The 27,826-nt window shown below is 45.1% G+C and overlaps 2 protein-coding genes across 3 annotated transcripts; both read left to right on the top strand.

Moving 5' to 3' along the window:
* Nucleotides 1–2,984: 2,984 nt before the first annotated feature.
* Nucleotides 2,985–12,784, top strand: LOC308465808 (uncharacterized protein). 2 transcript variants are annotated; one of them, XM_080986081.1, is made up of 6 exons: nucleotides 2,985–3,296; nucleotides 5,563–5,988; nucleotides 7,527–7,832; nucleotides 9,038–9,160; nucleotides 9,311–9,441; nucleotides 10,943–12,784. In XM_080986081.1, the coding sequence occupies exons 1-6, from the start codon at nucleotides 3,230–3,232 to the stop codon at nucleotides 11,057–11,059; spliced, it is 1,170 nt and encodes a 389-aa protein (XP_080842207.1). In that variant the 5' UTR covers nucleotides 2,985–3,229; the 3' UTR covers nucleotides 11,060–12,784. The 2 variants fall into 2 exon arrangements, with proteins under 2 accessions (XP_080842207.1, XP_080842206.1); XM_080986080.1 differs by having other exon boundaries at nucleotides 2,988–3,296; nucleotides 9,023–9,160.
* Nucleotides 12,785–17,896: 5,112 nt separating this feature from the next.
* On the top strand, nucleotides 17,897–24,619 carry LOC308465819 (uncharacterized protein; the record flags this gene model as incomplete). Its single annotated transcript, XM_080986112.1, has 5 exons — nucleotides 17,897–17,960; nucleotides 18,074–18,160; nucleotides 19,452–19,754; nucleotides 21,347–21,495; nucleotides 22,646–24,619. The coding sequence occupies 5 exons, from the start codon at nucleotides 17,897–17,899 to the stop codon at nucleotides 22,838–22,840; spliced, it is 798 nt and encodes a 265-aa protein (XP_080842238.1). The 3' UTR covers nucleotides 22,841–24,619.
* Between the last annotated feature and the right edge of the window lie 3,207 nt (nucleotides 24,620–27,826).

The raw sequence follows: 27,826 nt of genomic DNA, 5'->3' as shown, positions 1-27,826 counted from the left end.
CACATGGCTCTGTCCGCCGCTTCTGCTGTGAGAAGATTTATTCACTGTGCTGATAGAGCGTACACGGGTCTCTAAATGTATCTGAGGCTCATGTCGCTGATTGATGCTGTTCCAAGGGAGACGGGTGATCGTCCGGCTGCCGGCCGGTGGCTGGAGCCAGCTGGGGGCCTGCCTGATGCCTCCATCTCCCTGGCAGTATCCCAACAATTGCTACCCAGAAGTTCTGAATCATGAGGGTGTTTTGGATGCTCGGGATACCCCTAAAGATGAAGGATTCAAGGAGAGGTACCCAGGCACACAGAGCATTAAAAAAACACACACCTATCTAGGGAAAAGAAGGAATGGGAAACCTCCATGCTTCTGTTGAAAGTCAAAGAAAGCACAGATGCTAACCATCATTTCCCAAACACTGGATGCTGCCTTTTAATGAGTCAGACCACTGGTCCATCTCAGTTACTGAGGCAATGCCCACCCTCCTTCATCCAACTCGACCCGCAACAATCTGTGGATCTCTTTAACCATATCTTCCAACACCTGAGTCCCTCCAAAGATGCCCAAATTGGTTTGTGCCTTGGCCGAATCCAGTGTGCAGCTCTAACAAGAGGGAGCTTTTTAATCACAAAATGCATCGTCCATGTATTTAAGTCACTTCCACAAGCTAAGAGAAGAGCCTGTAAATTGGGCATCTTCGAAAGAGAGTTTGGCAACAAAAGCAAGAACCACAAACCCATGGCTACAACAATGGTATGAGTAAATATCATGACCTCCAAATGCACAATGCAAAATATCCACAAACTAGTCTGCTGTGTGCCAGCAAAGTTTAATAATGCCTTCCTGTAAAAAAAGAACTGGGTTCTGTACAGATATGGCACCAAGGAGTAAAAGAGTTCTCACATTCATTCTAATCCCTAATTTTGTGTTCCATTAGGTTGCAAGATCAAATATATGCATCTCCCTCCTTTATTTTCTCTCTTCATAGTGTGGGTCTGTGGCACATTGTTGCAACCACTCTCTGGACTTTGGAGTAGTCAGAGACTCTTTTACGCTTTAGGTCTAAGGTGCGTATGTATTGGATGATTTGCTGCCCCCATACCAATGTCTCCCTGAAGCAGCATCTATATATTCTGTCTCTCTTCATTTCATGTATTCCTTATTTCCTGGAGTGTGTGACTTGTTTATGGAGCATAAGATTAAGGGTAAACACATATTCACAACAGACACCCATGCTGAGATTTCCTCTCGGAATTGTTTGCTGAATACACCAGCCTGCTGGACATGCATGCGTGTTGAGATACACACCTCACAACAACCTGAGAGGGACTGTATTTCTCCTCATCCAAACAGAGTTTATGCAAGCACAGGCTTGACAAGTTGGATCCTCCTAACAGAGGGTCCATGTTGTGCTCGGTCCCTGAAAATCTTCCCCAACTGGCTTGTGGGTGGGGCTTGCCCTGCTCCAAGCCAGTGGTGCCACAGTTATGCCACTGGCCTTTAGCCAATCAGCATCGTGGCAAAGGTTGGGGATATCTATTTGGCAGTGTGATGTAGGAACCTCCCTTTACTTCATGCTGCCGAACACCCGCCCACCCACCCTGCTCCTGCCAACCTAGCAGTTCAAAAGCACGTCAAAGTGCAAGTAGATAAATAGGTACCGCTCCGGCGGGAAGGTAAATGGTGTTTCCGTGCGCTGCTCTGCTTCGCCAGAAGCGCCAGAAGCTGTGCGCCAGCTCCCTCGGCCAGTAAAGCAAGATGAGCCCCGCAACCCCAGAGTCGGCCATGACTGGACCTAATGGTCAGGGGTCCCTTGACCTTTACCTTTGGCCTTGCTTTGGACTTCAGTTGGTCACCTGCTTTGGAACTCAGGCCGGGTAAGAATTTTTCCCAATGTGGCAGATTGGCTGTGGCCACTTGGTTTTTGCCTACCTCTTAGCAATCGTCACAACCTTGTACGGTTTGGCGGTTAGGCATTGGTTTAGGGGAATGTGGGGAGGGGAGGTGTGGCCATCACCTGCTCCTCCAATGAATAGGGTATTCCGTTAAAGGAATCCGGGGGTCTGGATCTCATCCGAAGCCCAGAGAGGGGCTAAGGCCATGCCAGGAGCCCCGGGAACACAGTCAATATACACTGACGGAGATCCCCCTGCTGGTTGTTTAGCCTTCCAGGCTTCCTGAAGGTGGGGCAGGAGCCAGATATAGTTCTGATACCAGTGCCTAAGTCAATACCAGTCACATCTGTGTATTCAATAAAGTTGTGGCCAAAATTTGCCCATTAACATTTAAACTGTCTCCTAAATAAAGACTGTGTCTTTATTTCCACGAGGGCTGGGTTTGGGGGCTCGGAGCACAACCAACGCTTAATTTAAGGCCAAATCCTTCTTGATTCAGATCCTACAACCTGAAGGATAAGAGGAAGCCTTTCGTCACACAATGCATAATTCATTTTACACTGAACTCACTTGCACAATCACACAGGAGGACCATTAACTGGAGTGGCTTTAGAAGAGTGTACAGAAAATAAAAAGAGGAGGGGTTCTTGCTGAAAGCTATTGGCAATCACAGCTGTTGTGCGGACCCTCCTGTTATAGGAGAAAATAACTTGGAGCCACGTAGAGCTGAGAGGGCTTGCAAAAAGGTTTAGGGCAGCTTTAATTCACAGATTAACAACATTTATAAATGCTGCTCTTCACAGGTGTTTCTCCTGGGGCGGGGAGTTTCTGGGTAATAAACCACTTAAAATTCAGGAGAAGTAACAGCAAAATAATAAAAGCAGCTGCTTGGTTTCAACAGTAAGTGGCTTCAAAGCCAAAGAGCGAAAAGTGAGAGGGAAAGATATACAGCATCACTTAAAAACAGAGAGCAGATCTGAAAGCTCGTTATGTTTATTGGATAGTGAGGCTGCCTAAGGGTTAACTGTTGCTGATATTTCACAGATGCTTTTCAACTGGGGTCACGTGGTTTCATGGAAGGAGGTGACGTAATTGGTCGTATGTACTCGCTAACCCCAGATTTCTCTTGAAGGGCTTGGCAGAGGATTTCCTGCTTGAAGGAATGACTGGAAATGACAGTAGAAAACTCTTATTGACATCGCCAGCCTCTCTCCTGCATTGCTACTTTCAGAGAGAAGAATCCAAGGCGTGTGCTGCAAACAGGGTGAACCAACTCTGTTCCGCTTGCCACTCACTCTGTGAACCACATCCAAGACCTGCTGCGTCGCTAGACAAAAATAGCAATGGATGTCACTCACAGAAGCCTTACTGTCCTTCTCACCTTCGTCCTACTGATCTCTTCTTCCTTTGGTAAGTCCTTCAGAACTGGTGGGTATGGAGGCAGGAATTCCATTTAGTTCTCAGTTGAAGTCAAATCTATCGGAATGGGACCAGAAAGGCTTCCAGCCTTTAAAGTGTTCATTAGGAAGAGAGATGGGCTGTTAAACCACTCTGGGAATTGTAGTTCCGTGTGGGGAAAGGGGGATCTCTTAAGAAAACCTCAGCACTAACAATGATCATAGGATTCTTTTCTGGGGGAACAATTTAGGGTTGCCAGATGTCCTCTTTTTCCAGGACACACCCTCTTTTTCATGGGTCGAGTCATCATAGTGATCGGTAGCTAAATGTAGAAGTTTGCCAATGTGTCCTCTTTTTAGCCCTTCAAAATATGGTAGAAAATGTTACGACTTTGAATGTCTTATATAACAGAGTCTCCGAGTGCTCCTATTTAGCCCTGGCACTCGTGGATAACAATAAGCGATCCCACTTTGTTTCTGTGCCATGGGAAATTGTGGTTTAAGCTGGGGCCATAACATTGCTGCTACCTGGGCTCCCCTTCCTCTCCTACAAAAACTATGAAACTACCTCTCCTTTAAATTGGAACCTACAACTAATCCAGAATGCAGCAGCTAGACTGGTGACCGCAAGTGGCCGCCGGGACCATTCAACACCGGTCCTAAAGCAGACTGGCTCCCAGTATGTTTCAAAGCACCAAATACCAAAGTGTTGGTGCTGACCTTTAAAGCCCTAAACGGCCTCAAAGGCCCAGTATACCTGAAGGAGCGTCTCCACCCCCATTGTTCTGCTCAGACACTGAGGTCCAGCTCCAAGGATCTTCTGGCGGTTCCCTTGCTGCAAAAAGTGAGGTTACAGGGAACCAGGCAGAGGGTCTTCTTGGTGGTGGCGCCTGCCCTGTGGAATGCCCTCCCAGCAGATGTCAAGGAAATAAACAACTACCTGACTTTTAGAAGACATCAGAAGGCAGCCCTTTATTAGGATGTTTTTATTGTTTGATGAGTGGCTTCGGAAACCCACCATATGGGTGGGGTATAAATAATGATATTATTATTAATTATTATTATTATTGTTATTGTTATTACTGCATGTTTGCTTAAAAGTAAGTCCCAGTAGGGCAGCTCAGTCAGGCCTGCCCTTTCCCCCTTTTTGGCAGTGCATATATATATAGGGGGTGAGACAGATGTTGAATAGAACGCCCCTATTTTCATCTCAGAAAAGTTGGAGAGTTTGATATAAATGTGGCCTGTAACTGTTTTGAAAATGACTCCCCCACATTGACATTCTGGACAGAGATGTTGCTTAGGGCTCCTTCATTTTATTTTTATTTTTTTATTAGGTTTTCCACAGTTATAACAAATATCACAGAACAACAAACAAAAACAAAAACAAAAAAGCACGTCAAAGAAGAAAACAATACGAGAAACATCATCCTACCCACCACCATAACAAATAAACGATAAAAACGAACTCAATTCTTTAAAAGCCCAACCTTATAATAATAATAAATAATAATAAATTTTATTTATATCCCACCCTCCCCAGCCGAAGCCGGGCTCAGGGAGGCTAACAACACTAAAATAGTGCAACATTATAAAAACATTATAAAAATTAATTAAACTCAAAAATTGATGGCAACCATAAACTAAAGTTTTGTAAAGATTGCCAAAGGAGGGAGTCAGGCTGCACCCTGGCCAAAGGCCTGGTGGAACAGCTCCATCTTGCAGGAAAGATGTCAAGTCCCGCAGGGCCCTGGTCTCTTGTGACAGAGCGTTCCACCAGATCGGAGCCACAGCCGAAAAAGCCCTGGCTCTAGTTGAGGCCAGCCTAACTTCTCTGTGGCCTGGGACCTTCAAGATGTTTTTATTTGAAGACCGTAAGCTCCTCTGTGGGGCATACCAGGAGAGGCAGTCCCGTAGGTATGTAGATATTGATTGACTTCCTCTAGTCCCTCCCTTCTGAGTTTCCTTGTATCTGCATGTAACAGCTTTCCAATATCATTGCTAAACAAAAAATATGTTCAATTGTAGGAGGAAGCACTGGTGAAGAAAGTGGGGTGCGGTGGGTGCCCTTGAAGCCCGCCCCGGGTGTCATCCCAGGGGGAATGCACCCCCCTGGGACGCTAGCCCCACGCCCGCGGGCGGCTAGCCCTGCCCCTGCGGGGTACACAACATGTACGCCGCTCTGGGTGCTGGAGCAACTAGCCCCGCCTCTGGGAGGAAGAGTGGGGTATAAATTCCATATGCAAACAACAATGGCGCCCCTCTTTGCTTCCCCAAAGGCACTTCAGGTGAAGCATCGATGAATGCATCCCAGCATGTGAAGGGAGTCGTGGGAGGACAGGTCTACTTTCCTGTAAAGGTCCCCCCGGGAAAACCAGTGGAGAAAATCGAATGGGACGTCATTAGCCCTGTAAGCGGAGCGCCCTATCGCCTTTGTGAATTCAGAGACCGGAAGCTGAAGGAGTCAAATTTCAGCACGTGGATGGCAACATGGATGAACCTACCAGGTCATAGGTTACTTGGGGAAAATGATTTTGTGACTAATGTACTGTCGGGGCACATATTTGGACGTCGGCTGCGGATGGCTGACAGGACCACTCTTACAATCAGGGAGATGGAGAGGCAGGATGCTGTAATCTATAAAGCTCGCGTCTGGTTTGATGCAGAACAGTTTGAAGACCACTTTTTTAATGTGACTCTTTACGGTAAGCAATTGTTTTTCTCCATTCTTGAGTTTGTGCTGGAGCTGAGCATGGAAAAGGATGGTCATCAGATGAAATGGGGAGCCTTTTTCAGACCATAGGCACCATCTCTGATGGGCCCTGGGCACCTCGGGACCCACAGAATTTCCACTGTGGGAGCCCAGCCAGGTGACAAAAACGTGCCGTGCGTGCGATGTCACACAAAGCAACATAGGCACCATCTTGACGGGGCGCATTTGCAGCCTCAGTGGACCCAGGCAGAGGCCCCATGGCAGAGGCCCTGGCCCGGTCACCGCCATGGTGCTGGTGAGTCAGCGGAGGCACGGCAGGGGGCAGAGGGAAGTGGAGGCAGATCATGACATCACATCGCATGCAAGCACACCACTGAGCACCCACAATCTGGGGCCCACATCAACACCTCTGTTTCAGACTGAGGGCCCCAATTCCTCCTAGGGAATCTTCTTGGGGCCACATGGTGGTGGTGGGAGGGGGGGAAGTAGGCGGAGTAAAGAATGTGACTCTTACCTTTGTAGAGTTGGCCAATATCTACACAGCCTCTCAAACTCACACCCATGTCTAACCCTCCATCCATCCATCCATCCATCCATCCAAGCAAGCAAGCATCATTTTCAGAGTTGAAGGATATATTGAAGGAGCTGGGACTATTTAGCCTGGAGCAGAGATGACTGAAAGGTGAGACGATAGCCATCTTCAAATATCTGAAGGGCTACGGTGTAGGAAAAGTAACAAGCTTGTTTTCTGCTGCTCCAGAGGGGAAGACACAAACCAAAGTGGTGGATGTCCCCTTCATTAGGGGCTTTTAAGCAGAATCTGAATGGCCAGCCACCAGGGATTAGTTGGCTGGGATTTCTGCATTGTAGGACTTGGACTAGATTATCATTGGGCTCCCTTCCAGCTCTTCAATTCTATGATTGTATTATTCCATCAAGGCAAATCACACTCAAGCAAAGTGTGGAGCAGAGGGGATGCCTGTGTTGGAAAAACGCCCCAGAAGGCTACCACCTTCCCAAGACACCGGGACATCTCTCCAATGGTCACTCTCTGGCTGTAAATCTTCCTCAGTCCAGAGAGACAGGTGGTAAGCGACCCCTCTCTCCAGAGAGGAGCACGCTCATCTTCTGGCATTTCACTGTAGAAGAAAGAGACAATCAGTAGCTCTAAACTACTTTATTTACAGTCTATATCCTAAGAATCCATCAGCATGTCTGTGCTCTCTCAGCAGCAGTACAGAACAGCATCACACACAGAAGCGAAACAAAACTCTCCAACAATCCTGAGACATTCTGTCTCATGCTCTCAGACACTCACATGATATAAACAACCATAGTGCTACTACTGAGCAGCTTGGGTGGGTAAAAATCTTAACAGCCTGGGGGTGGCCTTGAGAGAGTCCCATGGACCAGATACAGAGGCCCAGAGGGGTGCATTTTCCCCTGGTCCTGAGGTTCCCCCATTGCTGCCCTACACACTTAGTGACAGCCAATGAGGCACAAACCTCACATGACTTTTGTGTTGAACAGATCCAGCACCACCACCAAGGATCAACTATTATGATTTGATCAAGACTCCAAAGGGATGTGATGTGACCCTGCAGTGCCAGACATATGTAGCAGGAACATACAATATCTCCTGGGAAAACGTGAGAGCTTTAGATAGTTTCTCATTTTCTGACAACGGCAGGAATCTCCATGTCTCCTGGAGAAAAGACTCTTCCCATTCCATCATCACCTGCCTGGTCCACAATCCGGCAGATCAAAAGAAAGCTTGGTTTGACTTGCGCAGAATCTGCCAGGATTATGAACGTCATGAAGTTGAAATTCATGAAGGTGAGCAATCTTTCCTCCCACCCTAAATTATCCAGAGATGCTGTTTGGGCCAGTGAACAATTATGATATCCTTAAGGGTTGGAGTTTCAAGGACAGGTGCACAGGCATGCAGAACATTTTTTAAAAAAACCTGAAGGAAAACACAAATGGGAAACATCCTGACTTCTGTCGAAAGTTGCGCACACAATTTCTCAGGCACACAGAAAGCTGCTTCTTACAGAGTCGGAACTCTGGCCCATTTAGCTTCGCATTGTCTACACAGACTGGCAGCAATGGTTTTTTCTGGGGTTTAAGACAGTGAGTCCCTTTCAGGCCTTCCATAGAATTGAGGCTGGAAACTGGGGGTGCTTCACCCTTTAAAGTACCGTCAATCTCTCAGCAGCCTGCAGCTAAAGCGAGAAAGACTTTCTGCTCTTCCGTTCCCCTCTGCTCCAGGCAGTGGTATTTGGGTACTGGAGCAATGGGTGATGGAGTGGACATAGGGGAATTTTGGTAGGATCATGGGGAGAGGATGGGCCACAGGGTTGGTGTGGCAGAGAGGTGGGGTAGAAGGAGCTGTGATGGGAGGGCTGGGGGTGGAAGGAGGTATGGCAAAATGGCTGAATCAACCGTGAGAGATGGTTACCAGGGTGAGGTCCATAGTGTGGTTGCAAGTGGGTAGGGGTTGGCATGGAGGTGGAGGGGGAGTTAGGGCAGTTGCTGATCAATGGGGGCAGGGATGGCAGCCCCTAATAAAATATAGTTTCCCAAAGCTTTCAATAAGCGGCAACCATTTCTCAATGTAGCATTTTAAACATGTAAGTGAAACAACCAGAACCGGGAACTCAGAATTTCTCTAATTTTCCACCCTCGTAAAGTTCAGTTAAAGACCTCTCTGAGAAAACATGTGAACAGCTTAATGACCCCTTGTCATATTGATAGATTGGCTTTCTCATGGGACGAGCTGACAAATTCATTTTATGCTAAGGGCAATTATCAGATGATCGTAGGAGAAATATTACGTGAAGGAGCTTACAAACATGACTTTGGCTGTTATGGAATTTCCCTACAAATGAAACCAATTGGCATTTTCACTTATTCTCTGTTATTTATTCTGTTGCTCTTGGTCACATGTTGGGGCAGAGGTCACTTTGGCAGTAGCTATTATGTTCTTGTTCCAATAGGTTCTTTTTTTTGTTTTGTTCTTCCAGGCAGCATTTTTCCAGGCAGCATTCAACAAAATACCTCTTGGTGGGGTATCATACTGGGTGTTCTTGTACCCCTTATATGTATTTTGGTGGTGATCTTCAGGTGTTATGAGGTGGGGAAATCCAATCAGAGGAACACAGGTAGAACCCTCTCTATTACTCTTCCTTCCATCTCAGCTGTGATGAAGGCTCCCTGCCAAATATGTTCCCACCTTCCATTTGTGTATCCTGGAAGACAGGGATTGGTCATTGCCAAGGACTAAAGAACGTGTCTCATGTTGCACTCTGCAGATATTCCCTCTGTGGCACAAGAGGAGATGGTGAACCGTCCGCCACCCGAGAACCCAATGATGAACCGCCTTTTGATGGTTTTTGCACCCGACAGTACAGCAATGAGCCTCCCTACCTATGATGAGGTCCAGGTGAGATGCGTATGTCAAGAAAATAAGGGGTGATGGTTCGGTGCCACTGTTACGTGTCACCACCATCTCAGGGTAGTGAGAGACTTCAGGGGTTTTGGAAGAAGAAGAAGAAGAAGAAGAAGAAGAAGAAGAAGAAGAAGAAGAAGAAGAAGAAGAAAGAAGAGGAGGAGGAGGAGTTTGGATTTGATATCCCGCTTTATCATTACCCTGAGGAGTCTCAAAGCGGCTAACATTCTCCTTTTCCCATCCTCCCCCACAACAAACACTCTGTGAGGTGAGTGGGGCTGAGAGACTTCAAGGAAGTGTGAGTGGCCCAAGGTCACCCAGCAGCTGCATGTGGAGGAACGGGGAATCGAACCCGGTTCACCAGATTACGAGTCCACCGCTCTTAACCACAACACTACACTGGCTCTCAAGAGTCTGTGACGACTGCCCCCCACATAAGTTATCCTGCTTCCCACAGGTGCAGTAGAGGACAGTGCCCTGCGGCCAGTTTCAAAATCAGATTTAACTGGCAGACTTCTGTACATCTAATGAGGGGTGGCGGCACCATCTGGTCCTTTGCCTCAAGCTGAAAAATGTCTGGCCTCGATTGCCTCCATCGTTTGGTGACTCCCCACACCAAAAAAAACCTATTCTTCCTTCTTTCTAAAATACTGATTATATTGCTGGCCCAAAACATTAAATTCGAATAGATTTAAAACAATATTGTCTGACTAAAGCAGAAGAGCACAGCCAAACTGTTATTAGCTTAATTGTGATGAGAGATCCAGGAACCTGTAATAATAATAATAATAATAATAATAATAATAATAATTTTTTATTTATACCCTGCCCTTCCCGGTTCAGAAAACTGGCTAACAACAAATTTAAAACACTTAATTGATGCAACAAAAAACAGCATAAAATACAGTATAAAACATGAATATCAATAAATTCAGAATTCAAAAATCAATTTAGGGGGAAAAGCCATCCAATAAACATTAGATGATCACCAGGGCTAGCTGGCTAAATTAGTCCTATTTGGGCCAGTGAGGAGATCAGGGGAGAATTAGCTGTGGGATCCCAGAGCGGGGAATCTTCATAAAAAGGGGAGGTAGAGGGAAGGGAGGGGAAGGAAAGATCAGGCTAAGTTCAAATTGAAAGCCAGGCGGAATAGCTCTGTCTTACAGGCCCTGCGGAAGGAGCTTAAATCCTGCAGGGCTCTGGTCTCCTGGGACAGAGAATTCCACCAGGTCGGAGCCATCACTGAGAAGGCCCTGGCCCTGGTGGAGGATAATTTGACTTCCTTAGAGCCCAGGACCTCTGACCTATGGTTATTCATGGACCTTAAGCTATCCCTAAACACTTGAACTAAGAGGTATAGTTGAGTCATCTGCCTTTTGCTGAATTTGTGGTTGAGTTGGTGGTTTAGGTGGGCTCCAATGCTCTTTCGGGAGCTGCTTCCCACAGTCTCCTGTACCGTGTTGTTTAACTGCTCCTCTTTCCCCTCCACCTGCAGGCTGACCGGAATGGAGGAGAAGGTACATTGTGCTCAGAACCGCCAGCCTATGATTCCCTTTCTGATTGCATAGCATCTGCCCCAGATGCCTGTGACTGCAGCTGTGACTGCAGCTAGCTATCCTGGATTCAGAGCTGAGGACCCGACTGAAGAAACCGAGTGACTGCCAGACAAGCTGGGGGAGATGGCCGACACTGACACCCCCACCCAGTTTGAGAACACTGTCCGAAAAAGGTCATGGGGCAGGGTGAAAATCAAGAAGAGGGACTTTTCTCTGATTTCTCTGGTCCTGTGGCTGCAATGGAAAAGCTGCTGGGAACATCATTTGGCTTTGCTCATTTCCCCCTCCTGGGACCCTTATAAAGAGGAAATGCTGCCTGACTCTTTGCTTTTAGCAACCGATCTTCAGAAACATTGCTGTCTCCAGCTGTGGAGGCTGAACTAAGCTCTGGGGTTCTATTTCATATCTACATAAAGCCATTGTTAGGGATTTCAGGGCAAAAGGTGCCTTTTACCTACTGCAGCTATTTTGACAGCTACGGCCATACCCAGACCATGAAAGCCTTGCCACAGTAGTTCATATACTTCAAGACTGGATTCCTGCAACGTGCGGGTTTCCTCTCTTGATATGGAAGCTGCAGTTGTTGCAGAATGCTGCAGCATGATCGCTAATAGGTGTTTGGCTTTGTCCGCACAAACGCCCCCTTTTCAGAGCTCTGCACTGGTTGCCAATTGGCCAATGTCCTGCCAACTTCAAGGTGTTCATATTAGGACTGGCAACGGCTGTTTTGTGCATGATCAAAGCAACACCTTGATGGGGTGGTGGCATAACAGGGCATAGGTAAAGGTAAAGGTAAAGGGATGCCTGACCGTTAGGTCCAGTCGTGGCCGACTCTGGGGTTGGAGTGCTCATCTCGCTTTATTGGCCTTGGGAGCCGGCGTACAGCTTCCAGGTCATGTGGCCAGCATGACTAAGCCACTTCTGGAAAACCAGTGCATGGAAACACTGTTTACCTTCCCGCCAGAGCAGTACCTATTTATCTACTTGCACTTTCATGTGCTTTCGAACTGCCAGGTTGGCAGGATCTGGGACTGAGCAACGGGAGCTCACCCCGTTGCGGGGATTCAAACTGCTGACCTTCTGATCGGCAAGCCCTAGGCTCTGTGGTTTAACCCACAGCGCCACCCGCGTCCCCATAGTAGGGGGTAAAAGTGCATAATGGGGTTGGATTGGGCTGGGCTGCACTGCACTGCAGCGTGAGATGACCCAGAACACAATCCCCATGCAAATTGGGAGTTGCCTGTATATAAAGCCCTTAACAGCTTGGGAGCAGTTTACATACAAAACCGCCTTACCTCACATATGCCCACTCATCCGCTTCAATTGGCAGAATTGCACTAGTACAGGTGTCCCATAATATCAGCCCTGTGGGTGTAAGAACTCAACCCTATAGCATGGCAGAGCTTGCACTTTGGAACTCCCTGCCTGTGGAACTCAAGCAGGTGCCTTCACTGTCGTTTATAAAGACACTGAACAACAACATCACTTTTAATCTGTTTCAGTATTTTAACTTTTGTCTGTTTTAAAGGCGGGCTGTATTTTTTTTTTCTTGATTTTATCTTTTGCAAACCGCTTTGAGGTGCTACCAAATGCATAGCCTCCAACATGTCAAGGTGAAAAACTGGGCCACTGTGCTGCTGTGTGGGAAAATGGGATGTTCCAGTTTTAATGGGACAGTTGAGGGCATCTGAAGTAGCAACAGATTTTCTTCCAAATGAAGAAGTTATATTATTATTATTATTATTATTATTATTATTATTATTATATTATATCTATTGTAACTATTCTTTTTAAAAATGTGATGCTTATTGGACTAAATATAAGGACTTGTTGGAAAACAAGACCCCGAGGTGGTTATCACCAATAGAGGCTAAGGCCCGAAAAAGACTTAATATGGAGGTTGGTTGGCCAAAATATTGGGAGATAATAGACAAAATTGGTGATAATTGGAGACTGCAGAGCATAGATAAACTAAAAAACAAGGTGCAAGACTGGTTACATTATGCTCAAATCCAAGAGGTCTTTAAAATGGATAAAAAAATAGGTTTCCAGGTGGAAAAATCGAAGCTAGAGACAGAATTACTTGAACCAAAGACTAAGGTTCTTTCAAGAATGTATAACTTGCTGCTTAAATGGAATACCCAGGACGAGACAGTTAAATCAGCCATGATAAAGTGGGCACAGGATATTGGGTATAACATTATGTTTGAGGACTGGGAAAGGTTATGGACCACCGGTATGAAATTCACGGCATGTAATGCCTTGAAAGAAAACATTATGAAAATGATATATAGGTGGTACATGACCCCAGTCAAACTTGCAAAGATATATCATCTGTCTGATAACAAATGCTGGAAATGTAAGGAGGCTGAAGGGACATTCTTTCACCTCTGGTGGACTTGCCCGAAAGTGAAGGCCTTCTGGGAAATGATTTATAATGAGCTAAAAAAGGTATTTAAGTATACCTTTCCTAAGAAACCAGAGGCCTTCCTCCTGGGCATAGTTGGCCAGAAAGTGTTAAAGAAGGATAGAACTTTTTTTATGTATGCAACTACAGCAGCAAGAATTGTTATTGCTAAATATTGGAAGACACAAGATTTACCCACGCTGGAAGAGTGGCAGATGCAATTGATGGACTATATGGAATTGGCCGAAATGACTGGCAGAATCCGAGATCTGGGAGAAGAAACAATGGAGGAGGACTGGAAAAAGTTTAAGGATTATCTACAAAAACATCATAAGTTATATGAATGTTAAGATTTTGCATGGTTGGGGAAATTTAGCTTCAGCAATAAAATTTGATGATCTGGGAAATTAAGTTATAACTATGAAAGGACCAAAACTTAAAATACGCCTATTTTAGGATAAAAGAAATTTGATAATAAGTATTTTAAATTTAAAGTATAATTATTTGAAACTATAAAAAACGCATGAAACAAGGTAATAATTTGCTGATATCTTTATTGTAAAGAATGCAGGGTGAGGGAGATGTGGGGAAGTCCGGTCGGTTATGAAAAGATGTTCTGGAAAGATGAATTTTATCTATTTTTTTTTTCTTTTTGTTCTGTTGCTTTTGTTATTTACCTGAATATATATTTGTACCTGGAAAAAAGCAATAAAAAATATTATTAAAAAAAATAAAAATGTGATGCTTATTGTTGTTATAATATTATGTAAATTGCTTGTGAGGTCTGCCTGAAAAGTGGTATATAAATTCTGCAAATAATAATAATGCAGATGTATTTTTTGAAACCTCAGGCACTACAGTGTTAACTGGTGTATTTATTTTTGAAATAAAGAAAATATATGCCTTCAGATGATTGGGCCTTCTGACTGCAGGGGCAGATGGGAGTTGTAGCAGAAAATGTCTGGAGGGAAGAGAAAGAAGTTTACCACTCAGTGAAGATTAAACTTGCCTCCAGAAGCTCACAAGACGACTCTTAAATGGGGTCCCTTAGAAAGGGTGTTAGGTAAATTCAAAATGGAGGAGTTGCTGTTGAAAGCTCTTAGTGGAAATGTGGACCTTCCACTGACAGAGGCATTCTACCTCCCAACTTTTCCCTTTTCTTGTGAGGAATCCTATTCAGAATAAGAGAATTTCCCTTTAAAAAAGGGAAACGTTGACAGCTATGCTACCTCCAGATACCAGATACTACAGGGTTGTATAGCTAAAGAGCACTGTTGATTTCATACTCTCCATTTTGTGTGTTATTTTAACTAATCCATGCAATTTAATGCACACGTTTTACTAATGGACACATATTGTCCACAATTGTTGGTTGAGGAACTCTACTGCAAAATTCACCCTGAAATCCAAAGGGTGGCTGTGCTTCAATTCACGTTTTCTTTCAGGAAGCGTGAAAGGCTTGTAAAAATTAAAGACTGCTACATTCAGTGATTTAAAACATCTCCAAGACTCCAGAAGGCTGCAATGTGACCCTGCAGTGCCGTGCATATAGAGAAGAAACATTCAAAATCATATGGAAAAGAAATAAGGCCTCCGGGTTCTGGAGTTTTGGCTAAGAATGAACTTTCTGACAATGTCAGGACTCTCTGTATCTCCTGGCGAAAAGGTTCTACAGTGGTGCCTCGCAAGACGAAATTAATCCGTTCCGTGAGTCTCTTCGTCTTGCGGGTTTTTTGTCTTGCGAAGCACGGCTATTAGCGGCTTAGCGGCTATTAGCAGCTTAGCGGCTATTAACGGCTTAGCGGCTTAGCGGCTATTAACGGCTTAGCGGCTTAGCGGCTTTAAGAAAAAGGAAACAAACTCGCAAGAAACGTCGAACGAAACGTCTTGCGAAGCAAGCCCATAGGGAAATTCGTCTTGCGGAACGACTCAAAAAACGGAAAACTCTTTCGTCTAGCGAGTTTTTCGTCTTGCGAGGCATTCGTCTTGCGGGGCACCACTGTAATGACTCCACGTTCACCTGCATGGTCAGCAATTCTGAAGATCAAAAGGAAACCTCAGTTGACATGCTTGAAATCTGCACAAGTGATAGAGGTGAGAAATGTATTCTTCCCCCCACCCCACATTTCTGAGAGGTGTTGCTTAGGGTGGTGAAAACTTGGGGTATCTCTAAAAAGCATCAAGGAGAAGTATGTGGGCACGCAGAGCATTTGTGGTTTTTGAAACTAAATGGAAACAGGAGTGGAAAACCTCCATACTCCTTCTGCTGGAAGTTGTGACAAGCACAGAAAAGACCCACCATTTCTCAGCTACACAGGAAACTGCTTTACATGACGTCATACCATCTACTTCATTATTGTCTACACGGATTGGCAGTGGCTCTGCAAGGTTTAAGGCTGAGAGTCGCTCCCAGCCCTTTTCTGGAGATGCCATCAGGGGTTGAGCCTGTAAACTTCATCCATTGAGCTATGGCCCTCACCCCTTCTCCTCCCCATCTCCCTCCCCCATTCACATAAATAAAGACAAATGAATTTGTAAAAAATAAATATTGCAGGAAGATACTCACACTCTGTCCACCACTGCTCTCTCTCTCTCTCTAAAAAAGAAGCTGTTCAAACTAGCACCCTTCTTTTCTTCTAGCTACAAAGAATGTGATTTGAGGTGTGGCCTTCAAGGAAGCAGCTCTGAGCGGATTGCGGACTCAGCTACATTCGTCACAATAATGTGATTTGAATGCGTTTTAAACATGCAACAGCAGATGGCGCCAGAAAGCAAGTATTGCTTGAAATTGGATTTCTCGTTGTATTTCTTTTCTTTTGATAAAAACGATCCAATTTCTGACTCCAGCATTTCTCCGATGAAAGTAGTGACGTCCCATTCCATAATGATAATTTTACAATTTATACCCCACACATCTTACCAGGTTGCCTTAATTCACAAAGTCATTGGGTCCAGGATACCGTAAGAGCTTCCTGAACCCTTATCTTTGAGGTCTTGGGGGGGGGGTCTCTTGTTCGTGCCCCCCCAATGGCTCAGAAACACAACTTGTCTCCGCCATCGGCCATTTGCATCCAGTACTGTGGGCTGATTCTGTGGAATTCCGTCCTGGCTGAGAGCAGACAGGCTCCCTCCCTCCCTCCCTGGTGAGGAACTTTTATTTCAGCAAGGTCCCATTCCCCCCATTTTCATAGTTAGTTTTAAGAGACATCACCTTGCCAACAAAGGTCTGAATAGTTAAAGCTATGGTTTTCCCAGTAGTGATGTATGGAAGTGAGAGCTGGACCATAAAGAAGTCTGATCGCCGAAGAATTGATGCTTTTGAATTCTGGTGCTGGAGGAGACTCTTGAGAGTCCCATGGACTGCAAGAAGATCAAACCTCTCCATTCTGAAGGAAATCAGCCCTGGGTGCTGACTGGAAGGACAGATCCTGAAGCTGAGGCTCCAAGACTTTGGCCACCGCATGAGAAGAGAAGAATCCCTGGAAAAGACCCTTTGGTCAAACTCATGCTAGTAGCTTTGAGAACACTGTCCCACCATGTCGTCCTCTGTCGTCCCCTTTTCCTTGTGTCCTCCATCTTTCCCAACATCAGGGTCTTTTCCAGGGAGTCTTCTCTTCTCATGAGGTGGCCAAAGTCTTGGAGTCCCAGCTTTAGGATCTGTCCTTCCAGTGAGCATTCAGGGCTGATTTCCTTCAGAATGGAGAGGTTTGATCTTAGTGGCAGTTAAAAAAAATAAAATCTCGATCATTAAAATATAACCTAAAATTATCATTTAAAACCTTAATCATTTTGGAAGTACAGCTTGTTCCCTAAGTTTTATGGCAATCGCACAGAATTTGGCCACCCTTAGCATAATCTCTAGATCCTTGTCCTCTACCAGGAGTTTTAGACATTTAAGTTAGGACCCATTTGGAGATTTTTGTATAACAGGAGTGATAAATACTGAGTGTCTATCCCCGTAGAAACGGCAGCGTAACGAGACATGAGAGACAGTTTCTACCTCCATCAAGCCGAGGGGCAGACTCGTTCCATGTATGGTTTACCCTCGAATCTGCCCTGCAATAAGGCAGATACATGAATAAGTGATAATGCCAGAGGTTAAAACAGGACAGAAACATACATAGTGTCACTGAATAGGACTAGCGAGAGAGAGCGCACAGATCTAAAGAACTCATTTTGTTCATAGGATAGCGAGCCTGACTATAATTTAGGTGTTATTTAATCTTGACTCATACTTTTAAATACTTGTAAAGTGATTTTATGGGAGAGCAAGTATGTCACATGGTTCATTTTTATGGCTTCCCAGTCATTAGCCTTACATTTATTTGCAACGGCTTGGCGGATGTTTCTCCGTTGGCACCTGTTCTGTGTTGTAGTTTGCAGATAGCAAAGGGGTGGACTGCAACTGGGGTAAGCCAACCTCTCTTTCCCCCTCCCCTCTCCAGGAAACACTGAAAGCTCACTTCATTCCCAGAGAGAACCGGCCATGAAAGTCACTTACAGAAGCTTCCTAATCCTTCTTGACTTCCATCTGATCTTCTCCGCCTTTGGTAAATCCTTCAGCACTGGCAGGGAGGGAGGGAGAAATTCAGTTCGCAAAAGCAATAGGGGACCTGAAACAGAGCCCTGAACAATATTTCCCACCCTCTTTGTCTCCCTAAAGGCACTTTAAGTCAAGCAGCAGAGAATCCAATCCATCGGGTGAAGAGAGTCCAGGGAGGAAGAGTGGACGTCATTCATCCCAGAAATGGTAAGCTTTGTGAGTCCAGAGATGGGGAAATTGGAGAATCTAGATATCATCTACTGGATATCAGGAGGAGATTGTTAAGGACATGTCAAGGGTGGGGGGAAATTTCAGCTGCAAGCACACACAGTAGTTAAACTATGGAACTCATTCCCAGAGGTGACTGTGATGGCCACCTACCTTCACCACTCCATACTTGGTGGCAGTAATGCTTCTGGACACCAGTTGCTGGAAACCACAGGAGGGGAGAGTGCTGTTGCGCTTGTCGGTTTCCCAAAGTGTGAGGACAGTATGTTGGACTAGATGGGCCACTGGTCTGATCCAGCAGACTCTTCTTATGTCAAGGAGTGACTGAAGATTTCAGGCACTGGTTTGGACATCAGTTTGTGGTTGTGATGGCCTGGGACTCGGGCTCGGACTAGGAACCAGAGGAGTCTCAGTCCGCACCAGTTCCTTTGTCTCAGGCGGCATCTGGACCAAGTCTGGGGCCTGATCCTGCACAGGTTCCGCTGCAACAAACACCAGCTGGGCCAAGTCAGGGGCCTGAGTCTGCCCTGGCTTCAGATGCGGGGATGACCTCGTTGCCTTCAGCTGGACCATCACTTACAGCTGTTCCACTACTGGTTGGGTCAGGGGGGCTGTGGCAGCCCCTGGGTCTAGTAACCCACTGACATCTCCTGAGCTGCAGAGTCTAAGGTCTGGGAGAAGAAGAGACCTGAGTACTCGCAGAAGGAGTGCTCACCTTCGGGTGAGACAGGGAGGTGAGTCACTGGGGGATCAGGACCGGCCGTTACCCTGACAAAGATAAAAGGCTGTCGGACCCCGCCCCAGGTTGTGTGAGCAATATTGCTGTTTGCCAGAACCTGCCTGTGATCCTGTACCTGACCTTGCCTGGTTTCCTGCCTCGTGTCCTGCCTTGGCCCTGTTGAACTGACTCCTTGCAGAACCCATGGATTCGGGACCAGACCTGGACCGCGTTGCTTGGGTTAACCCCCTGGGCCCAGCACAGTGGTGGATCTGATCACACATTCTGAGGCCCACGTTTCTTCCAGGCCAAAGGCAAAATTTGGCAGAGCAACAAATGTGCCTTCTACCTTTGTTGAAGGAAACATCCCAGAAAGGCAAAAGGCACTTGTGTGGGGGCATGGAGCAGAGGGTGTACATGGGTGCAGACTTGAAAGAGTCTCAAGGGCCAACTAGAGAGAACGAGGGCATGAGGTCCCCTTTCACTGCCTTACACAGTTAGTGGCAGCCACTGAAGCACAAACTTCATGTAACTTTTGTTTGTATTGAACAGAGCCAGTGCCAGCGCCTCAGATACTCCCCAAAAACATCTCCAAGACTCCAGAAGGCTGCAATGTGACCCTGCAGTGCATTGCATCCACAGAAGAAAAGTTTGTTATCTCCTGGGGAAAAGGGAATCCCCCAAGGACCTTAGCTGGAGGTTCAAGTGAATACCAGCTTTCCCACAACGGTAGGGATCTCCACGTCTCCTGGCGAAAAGGTTCCAATGACTCCACGTTCACCTGCATGGTCAGCAGTTCTTCAGATCAAAAGGAAACCTCAATTGACATGCTCGAAATCTGCGCAAGTGATAGAGGTGAGAAATTGAGTCTCTCTCTCTCTCTCTCTCTCTCTCTCTCTCTCTCTCACACACACACACAAACACATTTCTGAGAGGTGTTGCTTGGGGTGGTGAATACTTGGGGTATCTCTAAAAAGCAGGGAAACAAGAATAACTGTGTGGGCACACAGAGCATTTGTGGTTTTTGAAACTAAATGGAAACAGGAATGGAAAAGCTCCATACTTCTGCTGGAAGTTGTAACAAGCACAGAAAAGACCCACCATTTCTCAGCTACTCAGGAAACTGCCTTACATGACGTCAAACCATCTAGTTCACTATTGTCTACACTGACTGGTAGTGGATTTGCAAGGTTTAAGGCTGAGAATCACTCCCAGCCCTTTTCTGGAGATGCCAATCAGGGGTTGAGCCTGTGAACTTCATCCATTGAGCTATGGCCCTCACCCCTTCTCCTCCCCATCTCCCTCCCCATTCACGTAAATAAAGACAAATGAATTTGTAGTGATAAATATTGCAGGAAGATACTCACACTTTCTGTCCGCCACTGCTCTCTCTCTGGAAAAAAACTAAGCTGTTCAAACTAACACCCACACCCTTCTTTTTTCTAGTTACAAAGGAAGTGATTTGAGGTGTGGCCTTCAAGGAAGTGGCTCTGGGCAGGCAGTGAATAATAGAAGGGAGGCGGAGTCAGCTCCTGCCTCCATTGAAAGTATCTGGTTGGCCAGTGAGAGGCATGCAGTTGGACTGGATGGGCCCCCTGTGGCCTCTTCTTCTGTTCTTCTGGAACCTCCAGGGTCTGATCTACACCCATGACCTTTAACATTAAGGAAGGGTTTGTTGAAACAAAATATTTAAAAAATCCTTCCAGTAGCACCTTTTGTTCTTGTTGTTGTTTAGTCGTTTAGTCATGTCCGCCTCCTCGTGACCCCCTGGACCAGAGCACGCCAGGCACTCCTGTCTTCCACTGTCTCCCGCAGTTTGGTCAAACTCATGCTGGTAGCACTGTCCCACCATCTGGTCCTCTGTCATCCCCTTCTCCTTGTGCCCTCCATCTTTCCCAACATCAAGGTCTTTTCCAGGGAGGCTTCTCTTCTCATGAGGTGGCCAAAGTCTTGGAGCCTCAGCTTCAGGATCTGTCCTTCCAGTGAGCACTCAGGGCTGATTTCCTTCAGAATGGAGAGGTTTGATCTTCTTGCAGTCCATGGGACTCTCAAGAGTCTCCTCCAGCACCATAATTCAAAAGCATCAATTCTTCGGCGATCAGACTTCTTTATGGTCCAGCTCTCACTTCCATACATCACTACTGGGAAAACCAGAGCTTTAACTATACGGACCTTAGTAGCACCTTAGGGACCAACTAAGTTTGTTATTGGTATGAGCTTTCATGTGCATGCACACTTCTTCAGATACACAAAAGCTTATACCCAGCTTATGCACATGAAAGCTTATACACAGAACAAACTTACTTGGTTTCTAAGGTGCTACTGGACAATTTTCAGTTTTGACAATGTGGTATTGCCAAGTCTTTTTTATCGCTTATTCCACAATCTTTTTTATGCTGTAGTTTTCATTAAAGTATATTCCAAGAGACTCTTATTGTACATTGCAGGTGGCCTTGGACAAATTATACGTTGGGAGTTCATGTTAATTCTTCTTCTCCCCGTCGTTGCCTGTTTATTGGTGGTCACAATAATCATAGTGAAGAAAAGAAAATCCAGGAAAAGAGAGAGAGATGGAGCCACCTATGTTGATCCCCAGGTGAGATGTGCAACCTCTATTAAGTCTGACTCCTGTCCTTGCTCAGGGCTGGGACATCTGCTTGTTTGCACCTGTTCCTCATCCTCCTGACTCCCAGCTTCCACTTTTCCTCACCTCTCCTCCTCCTCTGGACTGTGCCCTGTCTCCCACCACCACCAACCTGGGTCCAAACTGTCCTCTCCTGAACTTTCCTTGGAGGCCACTTGGTCAGGCAATCTCCAGCACTCCTCCTTATCTATCCCTACAATCGTATGGATCTGTGCAGCCTACTAGCAATTAAGAAATATATGGAATTTGTCAGGTTTTTGTCAGTCCAATAGGTAAAAAAGGTAAAGGACCCCTGGACGGTTAAGTCCAGTCAAAGACGACTATGGGATTGTGGGGCTCATCTTGCTTTCAGGCTGAGGGAGCCAGTGTTTGTTCACAGACAGCTTTCCAGGGCATGTGGCCAGCATAACTAATCTGCTTCTGGCGCAACAGAACACCATGACAGAAACCAGAGCACACAGAAACACCGTTTACCTTCCTGTTACAGCAGTACCTATTTATCTACTTGCACTGGTGTGCTTTCGAACTGCTAGGTTGGCAGGAGCTGGGACAGAGCAATGGGAACTCACCCCACTGTGGGGATTCGAACCGCCAACCTTCTGACTGGCAAGCCCATGAGGCTCAGTAGTTTAGACCACAGTGCCACCCACGTCCAATAATGTTGTTTGAAGGATAGGGGGCCCAGATGTTGCCACAACTGCCAGAACAGATGACCCTGCTTCTCTGCATCCCAAGGCAGTTGAAACCAATGACATGTGCAGTGGGAAAGGAGGGGTCCAGGTAAGCACAGTAAATGATTCCAATACAGCAATTATGCATTCTGAACTTTCAGCAGTTTATAAGCCAACCTTCAGATGTGGAACAACGTCGCCTATGCAGATGGGTGATCTAGCAGTCAGTAGAAGCAAACTCCCCAAATACTTGAACTAAGCAGTATAGTTAAGCTGTCTGCCCTTCTCAGATCAAACTGGGCCTGGCCAGGGCTTAATCCACATCCAGGGTTTAGGTGGCCTCCAGTGCTCAGAAACTCTTTTAGGAGCTGCACCCCAGAGTCTACTGCATTGTGTTGTTTAGCTGTTTCTCTTTCTCTCTGAACCTGCAGGTTGACTGGAACAGAGAGGGCTGTTCAGTGAGGCCATCCTGTGAATCCCGAGAACGAGGCCTTGTGTGTTGTCCCCTACACAACGGTTTCGGCAGGAATCGCGAGGATCGTTGGGACTATGGGATGCACTGGTCGTTCGGGGACGAAGGGGGCCCTGAGTTATGCTGCTGCTTTGGGGTTCGAATGGGTCCCTAGCGGAACCTCCAAGCATCCCTATTTTCCAGCAACAGTCCTCGATTTACAGAAGCCATCCCAGTTTCTGATTTGATCCTGGAATGTGCGGCTTTTCCATAGGATGTCCCTATTTTCATCAGAGAAATGTTGGAGAGTATGGAGTTATGTGACTCCTGAGGCAAGGAGATAAGTAAATGTACAGCCTCTAGAAGACATCTGAAGTCAGCCCTGCATAGGGATGTTTGTTAAAGTTTAATGTTTTTTTATGTTTATATATATATTAGAACCCACCCAGAGTTGCTGGGGCAACCCAGTCAGATGGGTGGGATAGAAATGAATGAATGAATGAATGAATGAGAAAGATGTCCCTGTTTTCATCAGAGAAAATGTTGGAAGGTGTGCCCTAGAGCCAGAGCTGATAGTCTTTCAGTGGACCTTCAGAAAAGAAACTCCTGGAAAGCCCCCATTGCCTACAGAAACATTGGTATAAAAAGGTTCCAGACCAGGCTGAAGAATGAAGAGAGTGGCTTTCCTCTGAATCACTGCTAATCACCCATCCTGTTGCCAATGAAGCAAAACATCACCATGGATATTTGAATGGTTTTGGGCAGGGCCATTTAACCAATATTTTCTGCTCCAAGGTGAGTTGTTACACCAACCACTGCTCCCCCATGTTTTGCCACTTGCAGGTGGAATTACAAAGTAGCAATCAAAATCTAAACATATACCGTTCAACAACTTTTCCTGCTTTTTTGTAAATTCTAACCCCCTGAAAGTACTAAGAACCAAATAAAACGTTTAGGTAAATGTCTTTTGGTTGGGAATTTCAAAGCTGAGAAGCATCCAACTATAACTCCTGGATGTCACATTTTAGATTGCCGTGTCCCATTATTCCCAAAGATCACAACTTTTCTCTTGTCTTTTTTTCCACGCTCTTGCTTCATGAAGGCAACGAGATATGAACCAAGCCTAACTCTGCTAAAATGCACAAAGCATCCAGCAAGCCCCTTGCGTTATTTCTTCAGCGACCTGTGTAAAGACTAGGCTTAATTTTCATGCTTTTGTGGTGTAATCAGATGATGAAAGTATTGTCGGGGAAATAGTGTGGTTCAAGCCCAATACCTGTAGAATCCAGACACCACTCTGTGTCCCATGTGCATCATTGCGCCTAGAAGCTAATCTTCCCTCGGTAGAATTATGGATCTGGTGTAGGACACTTAACTATTGGCTTCGCCTAAACTCAAATCGCCCCGGTCTAATATCCCTAGTGCTGCAAGATTGTCACTAGAGCGCCTGAACTAAAATTGTCTAGCAAAAACTTCACTCTTGTGGTTTATCACCACAACAGCTACTCACTTTGGGTTTTAGTAAAGCAAACAGTCTCATTTGTCAGCGCCTAAATGATATCGAGCATCAGAACAACTTGGCCACAATAAGGAAATTTTGCCCATGGTATGACTTTTTCCCACCTTCCCATTTCGACTCTCTGGCACCATATCTGCATAACCTAGCAATTCTAAAATATAGGCACATTTTTACCCTCACAAGATTGAATGGATTGCCCTCGGCTGTACTAGAGGGACAATTCCAACAGATTCCACACGAAAAATGCTTATGTCCCTGTGGAGATGGCACTTGCAAATCGGTGGTACATGCCCTTCTGGCTTGCACTCTTTATAAAGACTTGAGGAATGAGATTATCACCCCTCTTTTATTGTCCATTCCAGCCACTGCCACAGTGTCCTTTCTCTTGGCAGATCAGGAAGAGCAGGTGACAGGAAAGGTTGCAAGGTTTTTAGCTGGGGCATTCAGAATAAGAGCCACTATTTGACTGTTGATTAAAAACCCTAAACTGTATTTTATATAATTGACTTTTTATTTCTATTCTGTGTATGTCGTATTGTCTTTTATTGCTGTGGCCGATGGCTGACACAAATAAAGATTCATTCATTCAGACACCAAATGTCAGCAAGCCTCCAGACTCACTAAGATTTGCTTTTACTAAGCTCTGTTTTCAAGCTATGCCCTCCGTTGTCCTAGATGGACAATATAAGAAACAAGATTTACCAACTATCGAAGAATGGCAGATGAAGATAATGGACTATATGGAACTTGCCGAACTGACTGGGAGACTCCGAGACCAGAGAGAAGAGACGGTGAAAGAAGACTGGAAGAAGTTTAAGGAATATTTGAAGGGAAAAAAATTAAATCTTAGAATAGCTTTGGATGTGGAAATAGGCTGTAGGGTTAGAAGTAGAAGATAGTGTATTTTAAAATAGTGTTATTCGTAAGTGATAAAATGTGAAGTTATTTTAAGTGTGATAAAAAAAGGTGGTTAGAAACTATGATATATGTAAACTGCTAAAGATGAAGTAAAATGAAAATCAGATAGGGGGGACTTGGGGAAGCCCACTTAACAATGTTTAGAAAAATAAGGATATGACAAGAATTTGTTTGTATTGTTTGTTTTTCTGTTTGTGTTCTTTATTTGTGTTATAAAATGAATAAAAAAATTTGAGGGGGGGAGATGGACAATATAACAGGGTACTACTATACAAAGACTGACTCTGTATATGTGGGCAACCGCAGGTAGAAGACACCTTGTACTATTTTCTATATGGCTCAGTATACATTGGACCCATGAGGCAATTCCCCACCCTACCATCCATGCAAGAAGGATGTCTCTCCTTGGCAGAGAAGGTCCTATGGCTTCTTAGCAATGCAAATGCTTCAGTGACTCCCAGAGTTGCCCTTTTTGCTCTGGTGGCCAAAAAGATCACAAAGAAGACCTTGGGCAATATAGCATTGAACTGTAAGGGAGACACAGAGATCTAAATAGAGACTATTATTTTTGGCTTGACACCCCTTTTGCTGGTATTTCTTTTTGATTCAGATTTGTCATGGCCAGTGGCTAGTACAATAAAGTTATTCGGATTGGGCTGGAAATGTCAGCAACACAACCTCAACCGGCAAGTAGTTGAAGGGTGGCACAGCAAATATAAAAGCTGCACAAGCAGTTATACCCTTACAATCAAGTGGGAGCAAAGGATCAGTTATGTCTGTGTATGTCAATGCTTCCTTCCACTAGTTTATACTGCTTTAATCATGAGGCATGTCAACTTTCTTATCTTTGCCTTCCTCCTTCTTTCTCAACAGTTAAAGCAACAGCTCCTTTGCATGTTTTGTTCTGTCCCCCTTTCATGGTTCTCTTGCAAACACAAGCTTCACATTCCAACCTTCACTTGCTCAGCCCTTCTCACACAAATTTCAATTTAAAAAAAATATTTTATTTTATTCTCCTTCCACAGTATCACTCTCATCTCTCCTGACCTCTAAATTTATACTTTGCTTCCGTCTTTTATTGTGGACTAGATTATCCCCATCATTGTAGCTACATGTTTCCTGTTCAGTGCCTCACATGCTTTTTTCATCATACTGATACCTTGTCACAGTAATCCGTATGATTGCCTTTCCACAACAATCCATGCTCTGGTAACCTTCCAATTAGATTTCCATAGCACCCTCTTTTTGAGGCTACCTTTGAAGACAAACTGGAAGTTGCAGCTATTGTCAAATGTGTCTGCTAGCATTTTATGTTTGGTGAGGTGCAACCATATAACTGTTAGAATTCCTGCTCCATGATTGCAGTTATGGGATTGTTGTCTATCACATGAAGGTGTATGTTTTGACTCCACAGAGTGGGAAGTGATGGAAACAGGATATTTGTGTTACTGTGTTCCGTCAAGTCGGACTATTGACCTTTGTTCTTTCTGTTTGCTGTCTGATGCTAGAGAGAGAGGGAGCCATGTTGCAGTGCTCCGTGTGTGTTTATATGTAAATAAAGTAGATTAGCCAAAATGCTGAGTTGCAGAGGTCTGCTATGTGAACTGCGAAGACTCTGCAGATCCCTAAGTGTGCCGATGTCTGTTGGCATCGGTCGCTGTGATGTTTGCACTGAAGAAAGCTTTTGAAGCTCCCGAACAATCGAGCAGGAGGGAGAGAACATGCCAGTTGGGTCCTACTCAAGTGTAGGACGAGCTCCTGACTATGCACTGATTGCATATACATTAGCAACATCCAGTGCTTTTTTTTTTTTCTTTAAAAAAATGTTTAGGGTACTCTCATTTTTCTACACATATTGAAATACCGCCAAACAACGAGGCCAAGCTTAGATTCAAAAAATGTTTAGGGGTATGTGTACCCATCATTCCAAGTACTGATTGTAGCATGTAAAGCTGTAATCGTTTTGATATCTATATATCAAGTTTAACTCCCTTTATGGGCATGCCAATCAGTTAAGACTGGAAGAAGCCTTTCTTGTTTTCCCAATGTCTGGAGAAGCTCGTTCTGAGGTGAAATAGGATGTGGCCTTCTCTGTGGTGCTGTCTAGGTTGTGGAAATCCCCACCAAATATATTACTGGCATGAACACTGGTTATTTTTTTAGTATTAAATTTCACACAGCTCTTTGCAGAGTTTGGACAATCTTCTGTCTTGAAGTAATGAGCCTGTGATTTCAGCACCAACAAGGCTGAACTAGAACAGACAAATTGGCTCAATTTGCGACATGCACCTACAAATACAGATGTCTCATTATCTTGAGAATCTTTTCTTGATGTCAGTCATTGCACTGTCAGGAGGAGGTCTGGGAGCAAATTTTGCTGAGGTGTGATAAGCATATTTTCTTCAGCAACGTCTCATAGAAACAGCAAGAGATTATTATCTACCCTATAATTTTATGACTGGTGATTATTATCCTCTGTCTTCTTCAGCAAAGCAACAGAACTAAAGGATATTTATAATATCCCCTGCATCACTCCAAGTTGGAGCTAGAGATATCGCCACTCAGTCAGTCTGATCACTGAGACACAGTCTGAAACTTAGATAAACCAGGCCACCGCTTATATAAGGATGTGCTATTCAACATCGGAATCAGAGAAGGATAATGTATTGGCAAGTGTATTGGAATGCAGAAGGGGTTGTTTTATGCAAGATAGTGGCGTTTGTA

The sequence above is a fragment of the Podarcis pityusensis genome (genome assembly GCF_964106645.2).
Source record: "Podarcis pityusensis genome assembly, chromosome: 16".
NCBI classification, from domain to species: Eukaryota; Metazoa; Chordata; class Lepidosauria; order Squamata; family Lacertidae; genus Podarcis; species Podarcis pityusensis.
The sequence above is the reverse complement of the archived record's forward strand: the minus strand, read 5'-3'. Positions and strand labels throughout refer to the sequence as shown.